The sequence below is a fragment of the Gastrolobium bilobum genome, unplaced genomic scaffold (assembly GCF_033153095.1).
Source record: "Gastrolobium bilobum isolate Gb01-03AN ecotype WA unplaced genomic scaffold, APGP_CSIRO_Gbil_v1 utg37804, whole genome shotgun sequence".
Lineage (NCBI taxonomy): Eukaryota > Viridiplantae > Streptophyta > Magnoliopsida > Fabales > Fabaceae > Gastrolobium > Gastrolobium bilobum.
This window is the reverse complement of record NW_026896549.1, coordinates 30668-52136: the sequence shown is the minus strand read 5'-3', so window position 1 is coordinate 52136 and position 21469 is coordinate 30668. Positions and strand designations below refer to the sequence as shown.

The 21469-nt window shown below is 31.8% G+C and overlaps 1 protein-coding gene across 1 annotated transcript; it reads left to right on the top strand.

The window, feature by feature from the left end:
• Positions 1-17351: 17351 nt before the first annotated feature.
• Positions 17352-21239, top strand: LOC133300482 (LOB domain-containing protein 4-like). The gene is made up of 2 exons (XM_061500039.1): positions 17352-17528; positions 20501-21239. Exons 1-2 carry the CDS (start codon positions 17352-17354, stop codon positions 20813-20815), a joined length of 492 nt encoding a protein of 163 aa, XP_061356023.1. The 3' UTR covers positions 20816-21239.
• The last annotated feature ends 230 nt before the right edge of the window (positions 21240-21469 follow it).

The window sequence follows — 21469 nt, the reverse complement described above, 5'->3', positions numbered from 1 at the left end:
ATAAAATTGATATGATCAGGTGGAAGCTTTATTAATATATTTTAACTTTTAAAAAAAATAATTTTTTTTTTAAAAAAATTAAAAAAATATTACGAAAATGTCATTTGACCGTGTCGTACACGGTCAAATTCGCGTGTCGGAATGGTCAACGTGTCGAAAAAAAGTCAACCGTGTGTCCGACACCGTGTCAGAGCGTGTCCACGGTCAAATTCGCGTGTCGGAATGGTCAACATGTTGGAAAAAGTCAACCGCGTGTCCGACACCGTGTCAGAGCGTGTCGCCGTGTCAGAGCGTGTCGTACCCGACTCTTCCTGTTTTTACAAGTGTCCGTGCTTCCTTGATTATAACGATATTAGATAAGAATAAAATAAAATAAAATAATATTTTGGTTAAATATATTTTCGAGATAAATATAAACGAATTTTTTAATAATTTATTTTAATTTTTTGAATTGAATGCATTAGATTATAGGTGTTTGATTGTCTTAAATAATATGTTTTGTTATTAAGATAATTTTTAAATAAATTATTAACTTTATCATATTTTTCAAATAAATAATTTTTGTTTTTTAATGTTATATTTTTTTATTAATTATATTATAATTTAAATTGGTACTATTGTACTAATATAGAATGAGAAATAAAAACATGAAAAAATTTACATGTATAAATTTAGAAGGATTTAACTTATACTATTGTTTTACCAAAAAAAAAAAAAAAAAACTGATACTATTGTTAATTAAAAATAAATATAAAAATATTAAATCTAAATTTAAAGTAATTATTCATGTAGATGAATATACTTTTTTAAGAAAAAAATTATGATAAAAAATGTTATATCTTAAATAATATTTTAATTTTAATATAATATTTTAATTTATATTTTAGGATACATAAATAATAAACATATAATTTTTTATTTAATCTTTAATACTTAATCTTATTAAAATTTTAATTTATAATTTGATAATACTATAAGATAAAAATTAAGAAAAATAAAAAATTTCGTCTATATATAAAACTACAAGATGTTTAAGTGAAATATTTTTATAATCAGAATGGGTATATGTGATGCTTTGAAATTATAAGGGATTAAATGATACAATTTTGTAATCAAAATAAATTTAAATAACAAGTTTGAAACCACAAATGGTCAACTAGTAATTCATGTAACCACAATAAATTAAAATGAAGGTATCCCAAAATTTTATGAAGCAAAGATTCTTAAAATAATAGCTTTGTCCTCAAAGACAAAGTCATAGGACAAGATAGGCATACAGCGTTTCACTATGTTTGTAGTTTTATTAACTATCATTGCTTGAGCCTACGGCCTTTGTAGCCCATTGGGCTGCTGTGGAGCCTGGCCTTGAAATTAGTATGGCTCATAGAAAGTCAAAATTTCTATGATATGGTTGTAATATGTGTTATTCAAAGTATTTGCATATTTCTATCAAATAAAAAGAAGGGAATATGTATTATATTGGATTTGTATAGGGTTTTTAAGTTGTCATGAATAATGAATAGTTGTCAGGTAGAGAAGAGATTATGGTGAGTCACATTAAAAAAAAAAAAAAAAAAAAAGAAGTGAGATTTTCGATCCATTAGCAGGAATGATATAAATAGTATTTCTGTAATATGACAAATTAAAAACCCATTTATATATTGCTTGTTATTTTACATTATTATCAAGTGGTGTCCGGATCAGTTTTCCTACACACTAATGTTTTCTTCCCTTTTTAATTTCACACTTTTTCAAATAATTTTTTATAATATTTTTTCAAGCTACTTAATTGTTATATACTATAATTCCAATTGAAACTATTATCTATCAAAGTTATATAGAAAGTTAAAACACATGGCTAAAATATTTGGTTTTTATAACGCCAATTTATCAACTCTAATCTTTTACCCCAAATAATAAAGCCTTGCAGTTCTCTTAAAAAAGTTGAGGAATCGGACTTGCTAACCATAACGGAAAAGAGAGTTAATAAGTAACTCAAGCAACAACAACAAAAAAAATTAAAAGGGCTTAAAATGTAATTTATTTGTTTTATAAAAAGATTGTCATTCATCGCTTAAAATTAAATACAAGCTTACACTAAATGGGTACAATTAATACATGTTTCTATATTTGTTTATTAATTTTTATATTTTAATTCCTTTTTTATTTTGCCAGGTTATATTTTAACTCGTTAACTGATAAATTGATCTCATTAGCTTTGACAATAAGCAATCCAAAATGGGCAATAAGATGTAGTGAATATATTATAAGTATGATTTAAAAATAAATAAATAAATAAATAAATGAAATTATAGCATATTTCTCCAAAGTTAATACAAAACAAAATAAAGAAAAGAAAGGGTAGGTTACATGGCATTGCACGCTGCACTTGGAAAAAATATAATATACTACCATCATATCTTCACATCTGCATCCCACCAATAAGAGTAACTATGTATGTCCGTTCACTCATTCTTTCAACTTTTCTTGACTTTCTCATTTCCTTTAAACTTGTTCATAACTACATTTATATTTAGTGAGGTATTGAAGTATCAAAAGCTCAGTTGACGTATTAGAGTTGAGCAAGTAGAGATGAAAGTATGTATTTGATCATCTAATATTTTTTGAAATAGATTTAAAATTTTAATCATGAACCCGCCCCGAATCAAACTAGTCATGAAACAATGAATTGATTAGAATATTTTAAAAAGAAGTGATGTATTGAAGTATTAAACTAAACTAGAACTTACTTGTGGTATGTGTGAGTGTGATCCAATCTCTCTTTTATTTATTTCCTTTTCCAACAAAATTCAAACATATTGATCCATTAATTCATAATTGGGCTTATGTCAACATATAAAGTCCTCTAGACGCTTGGGCTTGCTCCTGATAAGAATGGGTCTTCCGCTTCCTGTACCTGGTGGGCCCAATTGGGCTGCTACACGTAGAAGTGTAGAACTGTGAATGAAACTTAGGATCAATGACATTGTATATCAATGAACATAGGGTGAAGCATATTATAGTATATTTCGTATTGGAAATTGTGAAAGTTGATAATAATCATGATATGCATAAAAGTTTCTTCCTTCATTATTATTATTATTATTATTATTATTTTTTTTTTTTTGAGATGTGTAACTCAGCAATCTTTTCAAAATCCAAATCCTTATTTCCTCCCTTTCTTTGGAGTCAAGTTTAATCAGAAAGTTAAAAGAAATTTTTTCATGGGTTATGGGAGCCTGCAGGAGACTTACACAGATAAAATTTAATCCATTTTGATTGATTGTTGAAGACGAAGTTTTATTCACAGGTGGTATCATGATATTGATAGACCTCTTTTGAAAACAATTATTCAGGTAGTTTACACTTTACAGCAATGAATTAACCTCCGGCTGATATTCAGTGTTTAAGTTTTCACCATTTGATTTTCCTTTTATGTGTAAGTTATGATGTGTTTATTTAGTCTCCCCAAGACAATGATACTTTTTGTTATACGTGATAAAACAAAGGTTTATATTATAATACTTGGTCCTTTCTTGATGTTAGAGATATAAAATCATTGATAATACTTTACTAAACTTAAGAGAGTTTATCTTTGACATTGGATTAGAGCCTTTGTGACAAATTGGTTAGAATTTTGATCTTGCTCTCCTCATTCTTATAAGGAAAATGTTTTTCTCATATTACACACATTGAAATTCGAGCCAACATTTCTTTTTTCTTTTCTTTTAATTATGAGACACACTTAATTATGTCTCTACATAAGATAATATTATCTCATGTAACATGAGAAAAACATTGCCCTTCTTATAAATATATTTTAATTTCAGCACCATGTAGAAGTGGCATGTGCCTTATGCATACTTCGAGCCCAAAAAACTTTTGTATGAGATGACATATCATAGCTATAAAACCATAGATGAGCCTTTCCCTAACTTTTTAAACTTTAAGGAGGTTTGCTCCTTGACACTTGAGAATGCACCCTTTGTTCTATTTTCTGATTATCATGTTTCTGACTGTCTATGCAAACCCCACTTGAAAATCTGGGGCCTATTCTAAGAGAAGATATTCAGAAGGTGGCATTTTATTTCCTTCTAATTTCTGGGTTTGCTTTATATTTTGTTATGGCTTCTTTTTTTTGGTCGGCAGCATTGTTCTGTGATATGAATTGCTCAGATTTGGGATGCAGTACCAAAACCCCAAGCTCATAAACATACTTAGGGACTGTTTGGTTTAAGGATTTTGGTGAGATTGATAGATAAAGAGAAGTGGGAATATAAGATACCTATGTTTGGTTCAAGGAGATTCGTTACTTACCTAGCTAAATATGAATCCTACCAAACCTATTTGCATATGTATTTCAACCGATATAGCCGGCCAAAGTTGCCCTTTTCCTATGTGGTATTGCTGAAAACCTCCAAATTTGCTCACACTGCATATTAATGAAAAAACTCTCGTACCCTCTGTTTGTGCAGGACAATCTCGTACACTCTGTTTGCTCACCTTAGAGTTGTCACTTTCGAAAGGCTATCAAGTCTTGCACAGACGCAGACGGAAACATGCAAAAGGAGTTTGTGAAGGTTGTGGTGTGGTGTGGTGGTGGCTGTATGGTTGTGGATCGGTGAAGGGAGGATGATGTGGGTTTGTGGTGGCTGTTAATGGAGGGCGGTTCGGTGATGGTGGTCAGTTGTGAGCTTGTGGGTTTTGTAAAAAAAATTGGTGAAGTGTGGTGGTGTGATGGTGGTTGGCTGTTAATGGGTTTTTAGGTCACTGGTGGTGTGTGGTGGTGGCTGAGGAGGTTGGCTGGAGTTTGTGAAGGCTGATGGCTATGGTGGTCCGAAGATAGAGGTTCGGATTTCTCGGTTGGTTAGCCGCGGTGGTGAAGAAGGAGATGGGACGGTGGTTATGGTGTAGTCTTGGCTGGCTTGAATCGGTGAGGGAGGTTGTGGACAGTGGCTATGGCATCTGCGATGGCTTCCAACGGTGGAGATGGTGGTTTTTGGGGGTGGGGCGGTGGCTGAAATAAAAAAAAATAAAACGGGGTTATTTTCGTAAAAACAACTCTTTTTTCCATCTATATTTTACCTACACCCAAACATAGACTTTATAAAAGTTACCTAATTTTCCCATCAAAATTTTATCCAACTAAACAACTTTTTTTACATTTTTCTATCAAACTCACATTCCAACCATTTCTCTAGTAATCACATTTCTCTATTATTCATAAAAAATTATCCTCAACCAAACGCCCCCTTAATGATTTTTTTAATGTAAGAAGATCTCTCTATCTCCTCTTTTCTTGTGCATCTTCAAGTGTTTATATATAATTATATGCTGTGTGTGTGAGTGTGCATTAAGAAGGAAGAAGGACAAAAGGGGGGAGGCATGTGAGTGAATGTATGCATGCATGATATAATGATAGGTACCAGTCCCAGATTAAGGAAAAATTAAGAGAATTCAACTATTTGGGGCTTGTATACAATAATCCCAATAAATACAGTACAGAGTGGGTATGTGAGAATAAGGAAACAATGTCCCACCAATGCTAACCTATCACTAACAACCTGCCCTTCATTCTGTTGATGACTATTCCCACCAGTTTGCTTATGGACCAGCCCATTAACAGCCCAAACCTTCCTCTTTTTTATCTCTAGTATCAACTTTCATGGGTTGGATCTTATCATATAACCTTTCATGTTATGCTTTTTATTTTTTGTGATCAGATGCAAAGTAGTTAAAATTGAAATTTTACATAAAATTGGAAGGGAGATGAAAAATCATAAAATATAAAATCATAACATAAAAAAATCATAAAAATATAAAATCATTTGAAATATTGGTAAAATCATTTTGATAGAAAAAAAAAATTGTAAAAACGTTAAATCATAATGATAAATTGAAATTTTAACTACTAAATTTTCATATAATATAGTATTCAGAGGCTAATCTGTTTCAAGTCTGGGAATGGAGGAATGAAAACTTTCAAATCTTACCAGTTGCTGCAAATATATGTGTGAAGGGTTAGGAAAATGACAAGGACTTTGATATTCTGAAAGCGCGGAATAAGGAAAAGAGAATTTTCTTGGTCTTACTCTGCCTATGTTTATTAGTCATCTTCCACATGATCATCTCTTCCTTCTCGGACTTCTCTTTCCCTTATCAAACCATTTATGGCTAGATTTTTCAATTTTTTTTTTTTAATATATAGGTGCTACTCCAATTTTCTCTGTAATACATTTATTCTTTCTTATACTTTCTTATATGTTCACTCATCCATTGCAACATAAAATTCAAAATGAAATTAATGTGAAATTTAACTATATATTTAACTCCAATAACTAATACAAACTCTACAAACTGTTTGGCTTTATGGAGGATTCTTGTATTATAACCTTGCATACCATAAAAACCAATTTTTAAGCGTGTTGTGTGTGTGAATGAATGGTGGTCAAAGTGTCAAATGTGTTGATCATGTCTATTTTCGGCTTTAACTTCTTTTGCACCTGGTTTTATTCACACTTCAGTGGGTCTATTTCGGTGATAAAGCCATTTTTATCGGAGTATTTGTCTCTAGGATTATGTTAATGGTATTTGCTCCTAGATTTTGGATGTTGTATCTTACTATTATCATTTTGTCCTTTTGTTTTGCCTCGTTTCAGTTTTCTATGAAAATTGTCACTCATGATCCTGATGTAACTTTGGCAAGTGTTGTTTTTAATTGTTGTTCACGAACTTTGCTGTAAGTAATAAAAGTGGGAGAAAAGAAAAGAGTATCGTCCTCAATGATTGAGTGCACTAAGTACTGATTCACCCAAAAACACTAGTTGGACAAATCTATTTTATGGATTGAAGGATGTTCTAATTGAACTAAACAAGAAACTGAAAGTAAATGAACTTGAATTAAGAACAAAGCAAGCAAAGTAACAAAGTGGTTTTGTATTTTCTTAAACTATCATGATTAAAGTTTTCGGATGCAGAATTTTTTCAATCATTCATATGCAATGGAACTCACTCACTTCTAATTCAATCATATGATTCCAAGGAACAGAACCCCAAAGTTCTACAACTACTGGTGTAGGATCATTGTGTGGTGATAATAAAATTGAACATTCAATCACAAACTTGACTCACATGAGAAGCACAAACGTTCCACAAGCTGATTTTTCCTGAAAATTCACTTTGCAGACCATTGGCATCAGAATAGGATACGCACCGGTTACTGTGTTATCTGTGTTACTAAGTAAGAAATGAAGCAAAGGTGACGAAGTGTTTTTCTGTTCTCCACCTCTCCTTTCTTTTCTGTTAATATTTGTACCAGCTTAACATGTGTAAACTAAGTTATATGATGTACATACGAGCCAAAACTTCTTGTGTATTACGAGAATAATAATAATAATAATAATAGAATTTGTCTCAATAAAATTTATCTCCTTAATTTAACTAGTTTAAGCAATCCAAATTATCCTTTTCTATATTACTTGATCTTTCATACACAAAAATCACCGCTTTTTGAGTTCTGAACATTCTCATGAATAGAAGCTTGAACGAGAGGGAAAGGGAAAAAATTGTACGAGCCAAAAAGTAAAAGGAAGATAGAAAAACTTAATAAAACTTAGGACGGCTTGTAATACGGTTGAGTAATATTGTGGTAGAAAGAAGAGGTATTCAACTAAAAGGGGGAAAGAGAGAGAAAGAAGAAGCACTTGCGAATGTAAAAAAATGTGCTCTATTATTTTTTGCGTAACATAATGAACTCAAAATCCACTATGGGACAATGGACCACATGGGATCCTTGGGGGACAAGATAGAGAGATGATGAATAAAGCCAATCACATGCCTTATCATTGTTTGAGAACATATAGTGACAAATACACGATTATCTTGTTGGCCATGCTTTGTTTGTTCTATGAATGGCTTGGCAATAGGGGTCATAGGGACCCTTATCTACAACAATCTAGTGAGGATGTTACTTCTTGTTACTTTATGAACCGCCCAAATTTGTCTCTTTATAATGTGTGGAGATATCAAATGGCCTTGAGGCACTTGAGATGTCCCATTTATGAATCCCTCATGCTTTCCTACCATAAACGGATCATTGCGCCTGTAAACTAAATTTCTTTATGGGAATCTTTCCCGCACAATTAATCTAGTGCACTTTGCTTCAAGAAGTTAAAGAAACTAGAAGAGGTGACAAAAGGGGCCTCTCTTATAGCAGTAGGCCTAGCTAGCGAGAAACTCATTTGAAAGAAAGGGACCATAAAGCAATAGAGATTTCTCGCAAGTCAAATTCATTATCATGCCATTATCAACATATCCCTCATGCCTTGCAACCTTCTAAGGAAAGTTAATAATATTAAAGTGTACTTGGAAAAGTATATATGACGAAGGGAAAAGTCACGACTAGTGATACTCCAAAGTCCAAAAACTGTCTCCCTCACTATATAAATAAATTCTTTTTTTTTTTTTTGCCTTATAATTGGGTATGACTATTTCACCGTTGGCAGATAATTGTTTTACAGGTTTCTGAATTTACATATTTGGAGTTAAATCACCAAAGAAACATTTAGTTCTTTAGAATCTTGATTAGATTATAAATCAATATGCTTTCGTTTTATATGTGACGAATAACAAGTTAAACAAGTATGGAAAATTAATGTGTGAAAAGTAGGTCTACCCTACATGAAAATGAAAGGGAATCTTATCGTATCATAAAATTGCTGAAGATTATTCATTGTCGGTGTTGGTTTACAAATAAAAAAAAAATCTTTAATTACTTTTACTTAGTGGATAATGGAAAATATGGACACAAAAAGGTTTCCTTAAGTAACAAGGCACTCACCAAATGATATTAACAATTGGTCATAATTACATGCACCCCATGAGCTGACTAAAAAATTAATGGGATGTCTAAACCAGGTAGCACCCAATCAATGAGACTCTTAAAGTTCACAAACATCCTAAGATGTTAGATCCTACGCGACCTTAGGACTTCTAATTGCCTGGGTTAAGATTCAGCAGTCTTCAAAGACAGACTCATAATGGCTACGAGATAAAGAAAAAGAGAAAATAAAATATGGATTAGTGTCAACACAATTCCTGCTTGAATTTGGCTTCATTTAATCTTATTAGAGATATATAAAACCATCAATGTAGTCTCACCCATCAGCTTAAACTTTTAAGATGAATTGGTACTTTACATGGTATTAAAGCCACTGGTGTCACGTGTTCGATCCTCATTGCCCACAATTTCTCTTGTGAAATTTATTAGCATAGATAGGTGAACCTGTGCATCATCCACTTTTCAAGTCCAATGGGTCTCTTGTGAAGGGGCGTGTTAGAGATATAAAACACTATTATGTAGTCTCACCAATAGTTTAAGTTTTTGGATTGAATTGGTTATTTACATGGTATTAATTATAGCCTCATGTCTCCAGCTCAATCTTTTCCGCCCTCTATCTTCTTTGTGAAATTTCTTAGCACAGGTAGATTGAACCTAATGCATCATCCACTTTTCGAACCCAATGGACTTTCTTGTGAGAGGGCTTGTTAGAGATATATAAAACCATTAATGTAGCCTCACCCATCAATTTAAGCTTTTGAGTTGAATTGATTCTTTATACATCCCATTAGACTATTAGTAGATTTTATCATTAACTTGTTCCCTTAGACCAACATGCATATGTAAATTTAAATCTACGGAAATATGGAAGTGTAGGGGTGGCAATTTGAGTTGACATGACACAACACGAATTCAATACGAACATGATACAAATTTGAAATCAAGTTAAAATATTCAACACGAACACGATTTGCTTATTTTTCAGGTTGACACGACACGATTAACTCGCAAATTCATAGTGTATCACTTATTATGAGGGTTGACACGACATGAATAATCTATCAACCCCAAATTGTGTTGTTTATTATGCAAGTCGACACGATACGATATGATAAGATACGAATAACTTGTTTACGACACGACATAACACGAATAACCTGTGAAAAAAATAATGAGGGGAGATTTTGAGTTCACGGATTAATACACGACACGACACAATTCGAGTCAACTTTTGCCAACTCAAGAATGAGTAACGTCCGGCCGCTTCAAGAATCAATGACTATCCCCACATACTAACACGAGACTTTTCAGTGTGCTTTTTCCTCACTCGCACACTTCCTGGGAAAACTTTCCAGAGGTCACCCATCCCAGAATTGCTCCAAATCAAGCACGCTTAATTATGGAATTCTTCCGTTTCGGGCTATTGAAAAGAAGATGCTCGGGATGTTACATGCCCACCAGCTTCCGCCTAGTTCGTCCTCGAACCACACCTTACTGGAAGAGAGGCCCTGCTTTGATACCATTAGTAACGCACGGCCACTTCAAGAATCAATGACTATCCCCACATACTAACACGAGACTTTTCAGTGTGCTTTTTTCTCACTCGCACACTTCCTGGGAAAACTTCCCAGAGGTCACCCATCCCAGAATTGCTCCAAATCAAGCACGCTTAACTATGGAGTTCTTCCGTTCTGGGCTACTGAAAAGAAGATGCATCTTGTTAGTATAGGTAGTACCAATTAATTCTTATAAGCTATCCCAAATTGTGCAGTCTCATACCTGCACAGTCTTTAGAATCACTCTCTTTCGGGTGTCGATTCGATTCATTCATGCATGTAACCCCCCACTGGAAGTCTGTCAGGAGCCGCTCCTTATCCGTGCCTCTTTGCACCGGCGATCACTCCTCCCTCGTCAGTGCTCGGGACGTTACATTATGTTAGCGGGTCGTATTAAAAAATGACATTCGTAAAAAGTGATGGGTCAAGTCATACCATGCATCGTGATATTTTTTGAAATCAAATGTTTTAAGAGTTAATTTGATTTATAAGTAAAACTCTTCTTTTTGGTACAACCAAAGTCTTTGTTTGAAAAGTGGCAAAATAAGAATTGATTTGATTTAGAAATTCTTTTATTGTAGGTTCGTAAAAATAGAATTTTGCTCAAATTTATTTAAATTCGAATGGATATATTTGATTTGATTTTAGTTTTAATTGCTAAAATTAGCATTTTTATTCTTATTAGCTTAGTCATTTAACGTAATTTAAATAAGGATGATAAAGTAAATTACTAAATAAAATCAATTCAATTAATCTTTAATTTATGGGAAAGTTCTTCGATACTCTTGTGGTTTGCTTTAGGATGTGTTTGGTACAAGTTTTTGTTGAAGATACCTAGGCAAATGTAAGTGAAATTTTATATGTCCATGTTTGGTAGCAGATTTTAAAAAAATTTGCTAAGAAAATTATTTGCCCAGTATTTTTTTTTTTTATGTAAAAAACATTGTTGAATAAAATCACCTACAAGATGGTATTTGCTGATAGCTGGGGAATCCAAAAAGGGTTGTTGTGGAAATCCAAGCAAGAAGACCAAAATGATCCTGATGTTGGGGAAAACTATTCAGCAAACTAAAACCATATTTTTCCCATATTATTTTATTCAAGGGTTGTTGTGATAATTTAATCATATTTTTTCATCTATATTTTACTTTCAACCAAACATATATAGACTTAGCAAACTAAAACCAATTTTTTCGGTAATATTTTATCCTACCAAACAATTTTTTCTAAACTTTCTTACCAAATCCACTTTACCATCATATTCCTAGTAATTATATTTTCCTAGTAAAAAACATTTCTCCTCTACCAAACGCCTTTAGAATCATCTATTCTCCTGTGATTTTTTTTATAACATATGCCCCTGTGATTTGTTAAAAGTAAAAAATCACTGGAGCATATGTGATAAAAAAATATACTCTTTTGCAAAACATTGGGACATATGTAATAAAAAAAATCACAGAACATAGATGATTCGGTAGTAAATCACATGGATATTAGTGAACTTTTTCCTTAATTTATTTCAAACATCTATTTTTATTTTTAAATCAATTCAAATAACATTTTTATAGCTTAGGCAGGTTCACTCGACAAATTTTCTCTCAACAATCATCAAAAAAGTTTTTAAGAACTTTATATTTTGGGTTTGCAATCTATTATGTTGTAGGAAAAAAATTGGTCTTGCAAAAAGATATAACTGTGTATTACGGATAATAAATAGTTATAATATTAAAAGTTTTTTTTCTCTATTCTCATAAGGATGTCGGCTAACATGGTACGGAAAGGAAAAATAGTTTTAATACTATAATTATGTACTATCCATAATACATAGTTATAATCTGTAACATGACTAGATTTTCCTTTCTACAATATTATTCTTATATTCCCCTTATATTTTTGGAGAGAAGAAGTAGCTTAGGCTATTTTATTTTAGGTTTGAAGAGGGAAGTGTCTTCCATGGAGATAGGTCCACAGTCCACACTAGGTATTGAGGGTAACTAGTAGCCGAGCGTTCCTTTTAGTATTTGATGACCACAAAATACGGAACAAATATTATATAATTGAGGTTTTCTTAACTCGAGGAAAATTTTGCAGCCCATTCATTGCCATATATTTGTTTTTAAAATTCTATGTGAGGATAGTGCTATGTACATTATTGTGTGTGTGTGTTTTTGTGGACGAAATTAAAGGAGATATGAAAGCTTTTGGCATAGAGGAAGGTATTTTGGAAATGGGTCCCCTTTGCATCGAATTAGATGTGCCATTGTCTTTCCAAGTTTGAAATCTTAGTGGGTTGCTTCGTTTTTGTCAAATCACAAATTTCAAAGTAACCAACCAACTAACGCAAAGAGAATAATAGTTTTAACTGTCTTGTAAGTTGTATGACTTTTACTTTGACCATGGAACACCCACTTAAGGGTCTTATATAACCAAGGGCTGCGGCACGTCCATGTTCAAATGCTTCCACAGCCATGACCATAAAAGTACACCTAATTATGTTGTCCTAGACGGCGGGTTTGTTATTGTTTGATTTTTGAGAAAAGAAAAATTGGATATCATTGCCCTACCTAACTGCCTACCTACGGAGTAAATTTTTTTTACAACCGGAATATTAATTCTCTTACCAAATATATATATATATATAGGAAAATATATTTCTGCAGCCACTTAAGATAAGCTTATTTACAGCTTTTCATTTATAACTATGTTCTCCCGGGAGAACATAGTTATAACATTAAAGTTATTTTTTTTCTCTCTCTCCACATCAGCAGACTGGTTCTGAAAAGTAAATAAGGAGAGAAAAAAAAAATCAACTTTTAATGTTATAACTATGTTCTCCCGGGAGAACATAGTTATAAAGGGTAGTTGTAGATAAGCTTATCTAAAGTGGCTGCAGAAATGTTTACTATATATATATATATATATATATATATATATATATGTTTACATTTTTGTCGTTGTTGTACGTATAAGTTTACATTTTTGTCGTTGTTGTACGTGCAGCAATCAAATATTTATCATATATATACTTGAAAACATTAAATATAGGAAATCATAACTATACAAAAGATGAAAGCATTAAATGTCAGGAATCATAACCATACACCTGTCGTTGTTGTACGTAAAGTTGTTGTTCTGTCATTGTTGTACGTGCAGCAATCAAATATTTATCATATATATACTTGAAAGCATTAAATATAGGAAATCATAACTATACAAAGGATGAAAGCATTAAATGTCAGGAATCATAACCATACACCTGTCGTTGTTGTACGTAAAGTTACTGCAAAAATAATTTTATCATATATATATATATAGGGTAAAAGATTTCTCCAGTCATCGGAGATAAATTTATCTCCAGTGAACTCAAAACAACGTTGTTTTGGGACAAAAATTAAGGTGTTTTTATAATTATAATATATTGCAGGGTTATATTAGTCTTTAGCATTATAATTTTTTAATCTTATAACCCAAAATGACGTCGTTTTGAGCTCACTGGAGATAACTTTATCTCCGATGACTGGAGAAATACTTTTTCCATATATATATATATATATATAATCATAAATATAAGAGTAATATAAATAATTTTTTTTTCATATTTAATAAAGAATTTACCGATCATTCTATAACAAAAATATTTTCCTACCTATGAATTCTTTTTGGCACCTCTTATGGCCTGCAACCATTTTATTCGTTGAACGGCACTCTTGAACAGTTATGGTACGTAGGTTGCTTGAAACTAGTATGTAACTTGTAAAATTATTGTCACAATTTCAAAACCTTAAATTTTTTTAGGATTAGGTCATGCTTTTTTTTTCTTGTATGTTTAATTTGATGTGAATTATTTATTTTTATCTAAACTAAAATAAATTATATATGTTCATTTATTGTCCTAGTTAATATAAGGAGATTTTTCAAACAAAAACAAACCTTTTGAAATGAAAACTTCTATTTTCCACATTACTACAAATATTTATCATACTAAATCTCAATACTCGATTATGCGGCAATATTACTAGTGGATTTTCATCTATCTGAAAAAGTAGACCACTACTTGAAAGCATCTTCATTCCTTATGTGAACATGATCCTCTCTTCTTTGGAAAGAAAATTTTGATTCACAAGGTATCTTGTATATATAGAGTCTATGCTAAACAAGAGGAAATATTTATTTCTTTTAATGGATTCAACTAAATAATAAGAAGCATGTTACTTGACCTTGCTATGGTCACTTGATAGTTCATACTTCGTGCCAACAGCTTGACGTTGTAAGTAATTATTTTGTTATTCGTGTACCCAAGCTCAATTTGTAGGATTTTAATGATTGCCTGCAGGATGAATCTTTTATTAATTATTACTGGCTAACTTGTCCATCTCAATGCTCATAAAAAATGCACTGCATTTTTTTATTGTTGGGATGGGTTTCGCTCATATTTCGTATTCATAAGATTTTTTTTATTGGCTGGATATAGAGAAAGCCAAGGGGAGTTTTGCCCCAAAAGAGCCTCCACGACAGGAATATGCAGGGAGCAATGCCCCTGGAATTGTGGAGACTTGGTACTGCGTGACCTCAATTTTATTTTATTTTATTTTTTAATAATTTAGGCTTGGCCATATGGATATAGTAATTGTTACTTGGAAATTTTGAGTCTATTTATATTTCCCTTATAAATAAAGAGCTTTGTAATCAATATGGATGATAATAATATAGTGATGTAGTTCATATTGGTGAAACTGGGTAAGTTTGTATCTCAATTCTTTCTTTCATTCTCTCTTTTATGTTTTGCAATTGTGTTTGTGATTATTCGGTCGTATTTCGAAGATTCAATTACAAAAAATATACAAAATATTAAATTAGAACAACCTACGTACATGTACAGCGCTGCTGATATAATTATTTTTATTTTTATTAAAATCCTATGTAAACTTTTAGAGGGGAAAATAAAATCTATACGCATTTTAGCATTGTTCCATGTTAGCTATTTATTTATTAATTAATTTCTTTGAAGATCCAAAAGGACATATATTAATATCATTAGGACTTGGGTGCATGTCCTTTTAGGGCAGTGGAAGCCTATATATATAGTGTCCCTGAAGCATAGTCATTGACCAACCACCAATAGTCCTCATTTGACTGAAAAATTATTATTGGATCCATAACTCAAAGGCCTTGGCATTAAGCATCTAATTATGAGAAAGTTTTTCTACAGGACAAAACCTCATTTTCATGCACTTATATAGTTCTGTTGATGTTGGTAGGTATAGCAAAGAGGTTAAAAACACTATTCAATGTATTGCTTTAGTTTACCTTCCCTGCCCAACCCTGTCTTTCTATTTCTTTCTCCTTTCACACTCTTCACAGGACATTTTAGTTTCAATAATGTTATTCACGTACACTACTATACGTTATTCAATGTTTCTTTTTCCCTCTCTTTTCTAACGTCAGGTGATTAAAAGTCCTCCCCATCTTTGGAAAAAAATAAGATTACTTACAGTACTCTGACCATATATAGTCCCCATTCATTTTTTTTAACCTTCTTTATCTTTTCTTTTTTTTTTTTTGGAAACAACTTCTTTATCTTTTATACTACTCCTAATCCTATTTCTTCAAATTACTTTCATTCACTCTCACTCTTTTTGCGTGCTGGGTGAGAATTTGGTTGTCCCTTTTTACTAATTGTCTTTTTCTATTTTGACTAATTAATTTCAGTGAATAAAAGTTCTCTTTTATCTACCAAATGATGGTAACTCAGTTGGCATATAGAAGCTAAGCAGATGAGGATTAGAACATGTATTCTATTCTCCCATTACCATCTTTGGAATGAATTTAAAGCGTTAACCCTAGACCTGCCCTGAACAGAATTTTCTTCCGTGAAAGATATATATAGTTTATTCAAAAAAAAGTCACCTCTATCTTTTGCAAAAAAATAAGATACTTCTGGCCATAGTACGTCCACATTCTTTGGCAAAAAAAAAAATTAAATATTACAAATTAAATAATAAAATATGAAAAAGAAATATTTTTAAATTTATTTACGAACATATAGCAACCAGTTGTACCAAAAATAGGACAGACCGGTCGCATCAAAAAGTTACAAGGAATAAAAAAAAAACATATGATTCGAACACCCGAATCAAAAGTTATAGTCTTTCAAAATTTTACAATAAAAATTGTTAAAAATTTTATATCACGTGTCATCACCTAAGTGAGTCGCCTCCAAATTTGAGTGCGACTTAGCATCCTAATGCTCCCTTTTTTAGGCGTGACCAATCACACTCTATTTTGACATCAATGGATTGATTGCTATACATTTCATAAATATGTTCAAAAAGATTGTTTTTTCGTATTTTATTATTTAATTTATAATATTTGAATTTTTCAGGCCGCATTCTTTCTTTTGACCTTAACTCTATCTTTTATCTTACTTCTATGTCTTATCTTTACTTTTTTTTTTTAAAGAAATTTTCGCCTTAATACCTGTTTCATTATTTTTCCCTCCTTAACACTGAATATATTTTTTTAAAACAAAAAATCCTAATGCACGTTCAGTTGCAAATATAGAAAACGAAAAACAGAACCATAGGAGATGTTTGTGACCCGGTGTCACATCAAGGGAAATATTTTTTTTTTCTATCAAAATCTGAAGACGAAAGGTGTTTATTTTATAGATTGGACCCACATAAAATGTACATGGAATCATGTTTTGGTGGTAGTGGTGCCCTTCACTTTTTGCTTTTTATATTAAGCAGAGCAGGCCACTCTTGCTCTCAATTCATTCATTACCCGCCACACGCCCTCTCCTTCTCTTATCTCCCACTTTGTCTTCTTCACTTTTATTAATTTCTTGCTATATATACTTCTTCATCTTCCACTACCCTTCTCATGTCTTATTAGGAAATATAATTTGAAAGGGAAACATATATATATATATATATATATAATTGTAGGATATATCGATGAAAGAGGGTGGTAGGAAACAGGGTGCACCCTCACCCTGTGCTGCATGCAAGCTCCTTCGGAGAAGGTGTGCTCAGGATTGTGTTTTTGCTCCTTATTTCCCAGCGGATGAGCCTCAGAAGTTTGCTAATGTGCACAAGGTTTTTGGTGCTAGCAATGTCAACAAGATGCTTCAGGTTTCACTCATTCCTCTCTTAATTATTTTCTTTCAAATGGCTGCAACTACACTTAGTCAACTTGTCTTGTTCAATCAATGGTACTTACTTTTGCCACTTTTTTCCCTCTTATATTAGTTAGCAAACATATTTTTTCATATTCTTTTTAATATAATTTTTATTATTTGCCAGATAATTTTTACATCATCAAATAGAGAATAATTAGTTTAGGTTATTAAGTAAGACTCATTTAGAATTTAACAAAAATTATATTAAAGAACTGTGGCGTCAAAAATGGCAAATATCTAAGTCATATCCCATGAATTAAGAATTTTCATTTTAAAAAACAAGAATAAGGATTTTGTGGTAGTGATAATAAGATTGATGTGTGTCAAGATTTGTGCAGCGTAAAAATAAAAAATCTTATATTTATTGTTAATTATTGATCTGTTTGCCTTTAATGATTCACATAACTAAATAATTAAGGAAGTTAAATATAAATAAAATCAACTTCTAAAATTGATTACACCAATATAATTATATAACAATAAAAAATCTTACTCTCATTCTTGAGTATATTTATAGGTACAAAATTTATGGATATGAAGAGTAATTAAATAAAAATTTGGTGGCAGTTGTGATAAGATTGATGCGTACATGATGAGAATAAAATTAAATAAAAATTTGTTAAAAATATATTAAGCACATGACCACCGAATGAATTATAAAATAAAACCTTCTATATTTGTTTATTTCAACTACTTATATATATTGTTTCTTTGAATATAGTGTTACTTATTATATCAAATAAGATTTTTAAATACAACTTATATACGCACATAAAATAAATGTTTTAAATATTATTTAAATTTGACCCATGATTTTTCATCACAAAAATTGAATAGAAATATTTCTGTGACATTTTTATCGAGAAACTAGTCGTAAATCCCCAACGCTCCTCATAAGAACACAAACTCAATTAGGCGGCTGTTAATTTTTGTATATGTTGAAGGCACTTAACGAGTTCATCGGGTATCTTTGGTAGAAAGATGAAAAAACAAAAAATCAGTTGCAAAAGCGCTTTTGACCACAAGTGCATCCCCACACTCATTTTCTCCTAACTTAAAAAAAAAAAAAAAAAAAAAAAATCCAAGGGTAGCTCAGTTGGCAGCTGAGCTCCCAAGGGATTGCTTGGTGCAGGGATCAAACTCTGCCTCAAACAGTTTCTTGGAAAATTTTTGGGGCCAGAATATAAGTCAAAAGAGGGCATGGTAGAAGGTTGAATGGGGATACCTCCTGGCAATTTACCAAAAAAAAAAAAAGGGTTTAACATGGTTCATTCTTAATTTCCTTTTTAAATCTCAACATTAGCTTCTTCTTTTTTCTTCTTTTTTTTAAATCTCAATTTCAAGATGATTTAAAAAAACATATCTTTGTCATGTTGTTTGTGATATGTTTCCCTAGCTAGCCTTCACCAGTTCCATGGCCTTAAACACATATACATATATAGAACTTTTATAGGTATTTGTGCAAGTAGAAAACCCTTTATAAGCATGGAAGACACCAGATGTATCTACACAAAATTTGTGGCACTTTCAAGGAAATGTTAAAATTATTTGGATATAAAATCTATCCAAAAGTAGTATTTTTTCCCCCAGATTTTCTCCCATTTGAGAAAAGATAATGTAGAAGAAAATATATATATAATTTTTTTTTCCAAAATGAGTTTGATATTTACATAGTGGTGCTATGTCTTGATTTGAACATTTCTTGAGAAAATGTTAAACTATTGTTGGAGGAACCCAAAAGCCACATATCCGACATGGCTTTTTTTCCAAGTGACCATTGAAAAATCAGAAAAGGCAGAGAAGATTAGGCATTCGGCGCGTTCAAACCTCCCATCGTATGTCCTTATCTCATTTGTTTGCTTTTCCATTTCTTCATATTTCAATCTTATGTCAGTCTCATCTTTCGGTCTGCCATGTGAGGTCCATTAAAAAATAAAAAAAGAATAAGACAAATGAATAATAATAATAATAATAATTCTTTGAAAAAGTTGATGTATAGCACTACACTTGTTTATTTGTTTGAGATTTTATTGATTTGTATTTCTTTCTTCATCGTGTATTGGGCGACCCAATGGGAGCTTCTAAACGTGGTTTGCCACCCAAAGTCAGGGTCAAGCACAAAGTGTAACTTCACAAGTAACGTGATTTTGAGAATCACGTTTGAGAATAGGTCACTGAACATAAAAACGCAAGATCTACACTTTCTATTGTCATAAAAAAAAAAATGTTTGAAGTAACATGCTGTTTCTGTACCACGTGAAGCTGTCTGTGTAATATTATTTAATCTATCATAGAATAAAATTAACTTATATCATTCTCAAAATATAAAATCATTAATGTAATTTTCACTCAATAACTTAAATTTTGAAGTTGGATTGATTATTTGACATTATATATAAGAAAATATAATATAAAATTATTAATAGGGCATTCATCTAACAATTAAGTTTTTAGGTTTAATTAATTCTTGATATTTATAATGAAAAAAATATTTGTTATTTTAAATGACATAACTTGTGTCATTTTATTCTCACAAAGAAGTGAGACTCATACCTTTATTTATTTATTTTTTGTCCACTCTCTCTCCTCCATGATCTATCTCTTTCTCTCACTTAAAATGATATAACTTTACATCCTTTAAAAATGATACACACTTTTTTCATTTATAATATGCAATATTTTATGTCATCTTGATGCTATTACCCAATGACTTAAATTTTTTTGGAAGAGATGGTTTATGACACGATATCAAAGTCTCAGTGACCCAGTGATTTAAAGCTAAATCCTTATTACCCTTTTTTTTTAATAAAAAATTTAATTTCAGAACAAGATAAATGTGTCACACGTCAAAGGAATCTTGACGTGAGAGAATCATGTTAGGAATGTAATACAATACTACTAAAGTGCAAATTGCACTGTTTGCAGGACTTACCAGAGCATCAGCGAGGGGATGCAGTGAGTAGCATGGTGTATGAAGCGAATGCAAGAGTGAGAGACCCTGTGTATGGCTGTGTAGGGGCCATCTCTTCTCTTCAGAAACAAATTGATATGCTTCAGACCCAATTGGCCGTGACCCAAGCTGAAGCAGTGCACCTAAGGGTACGCCAGAGTGCATCACTATGGAACCCAGCCCATAGCCCCACTAGCCCAACCAATACTGGCTCTCCATCACAATCCAAGCCTATGTTTGACATGGACATGGTGGTGGACCACGCCAATTATGGTGATTCAATGTGGTAATGCTAATAATAATTATTACTATTATCATCATTATTATTATTATACTAGTACCTATTTAGATCATGAAAAAATTACAAAACAAAACAAGGAAGACATTATTTTCTAAAGTAATGTCTTATATATATATATATATACTTTCATTTTAGTAGGGTAGAACTAAACTTCTAGAAGAAGTGGTGGCGGGGCGATGGTGAAAAGGGCTGTGGCGGAGGTACTTCGCCCGCTTAGTTAATTTGGTTTGGAAAATAGATTTCTCATTGGCGACATATGGTGTAAATATATAATATAATATATATATATATCACTTGACATTATATGAAGGGTAAGCTTAATTGTATGGTTGGATTGTTGTGGCGAAAGATTGCATGGAGTTTTCTATTGTTGTTCTAGTGATATGCTGTCACTTCACTTTTTGCAGTTTACAAGGGAGATGCTCTTTTTTGGCATTTACTTATATTTTAGAAAGTATTGCTGCTTCTGTGTAATGTTGGAGTATTGCTGTACAATATATCATTTTCAAGTTTTTAGTATTAATGTGGCTTTGTTCTCTCGCTCCATTTGACTTTTTTTTGTAACAATTGTGCGTCTGATGACGGCCCCTGAAAATTGGACTGTTGGATCTATGGGATCGCAAGTTGTGGTTGAAGATGAAAA

Coding starts and splice junctions, on each gene's coding strand:
- LOC133300482 (XM_061500039.1), top strand. CDS start 17,352: ATGAAAGAGGGTGGTAGGAAACAGGGTGCACCCTCACCCTGTGCTGCA. Junction 17,529..20,500: donor ATGTCAACAAGATGCTTCAG/GTTTCACTCATT, acceptor CACTGTTTGCAG/GACTTACCAGAGCATCAGCG.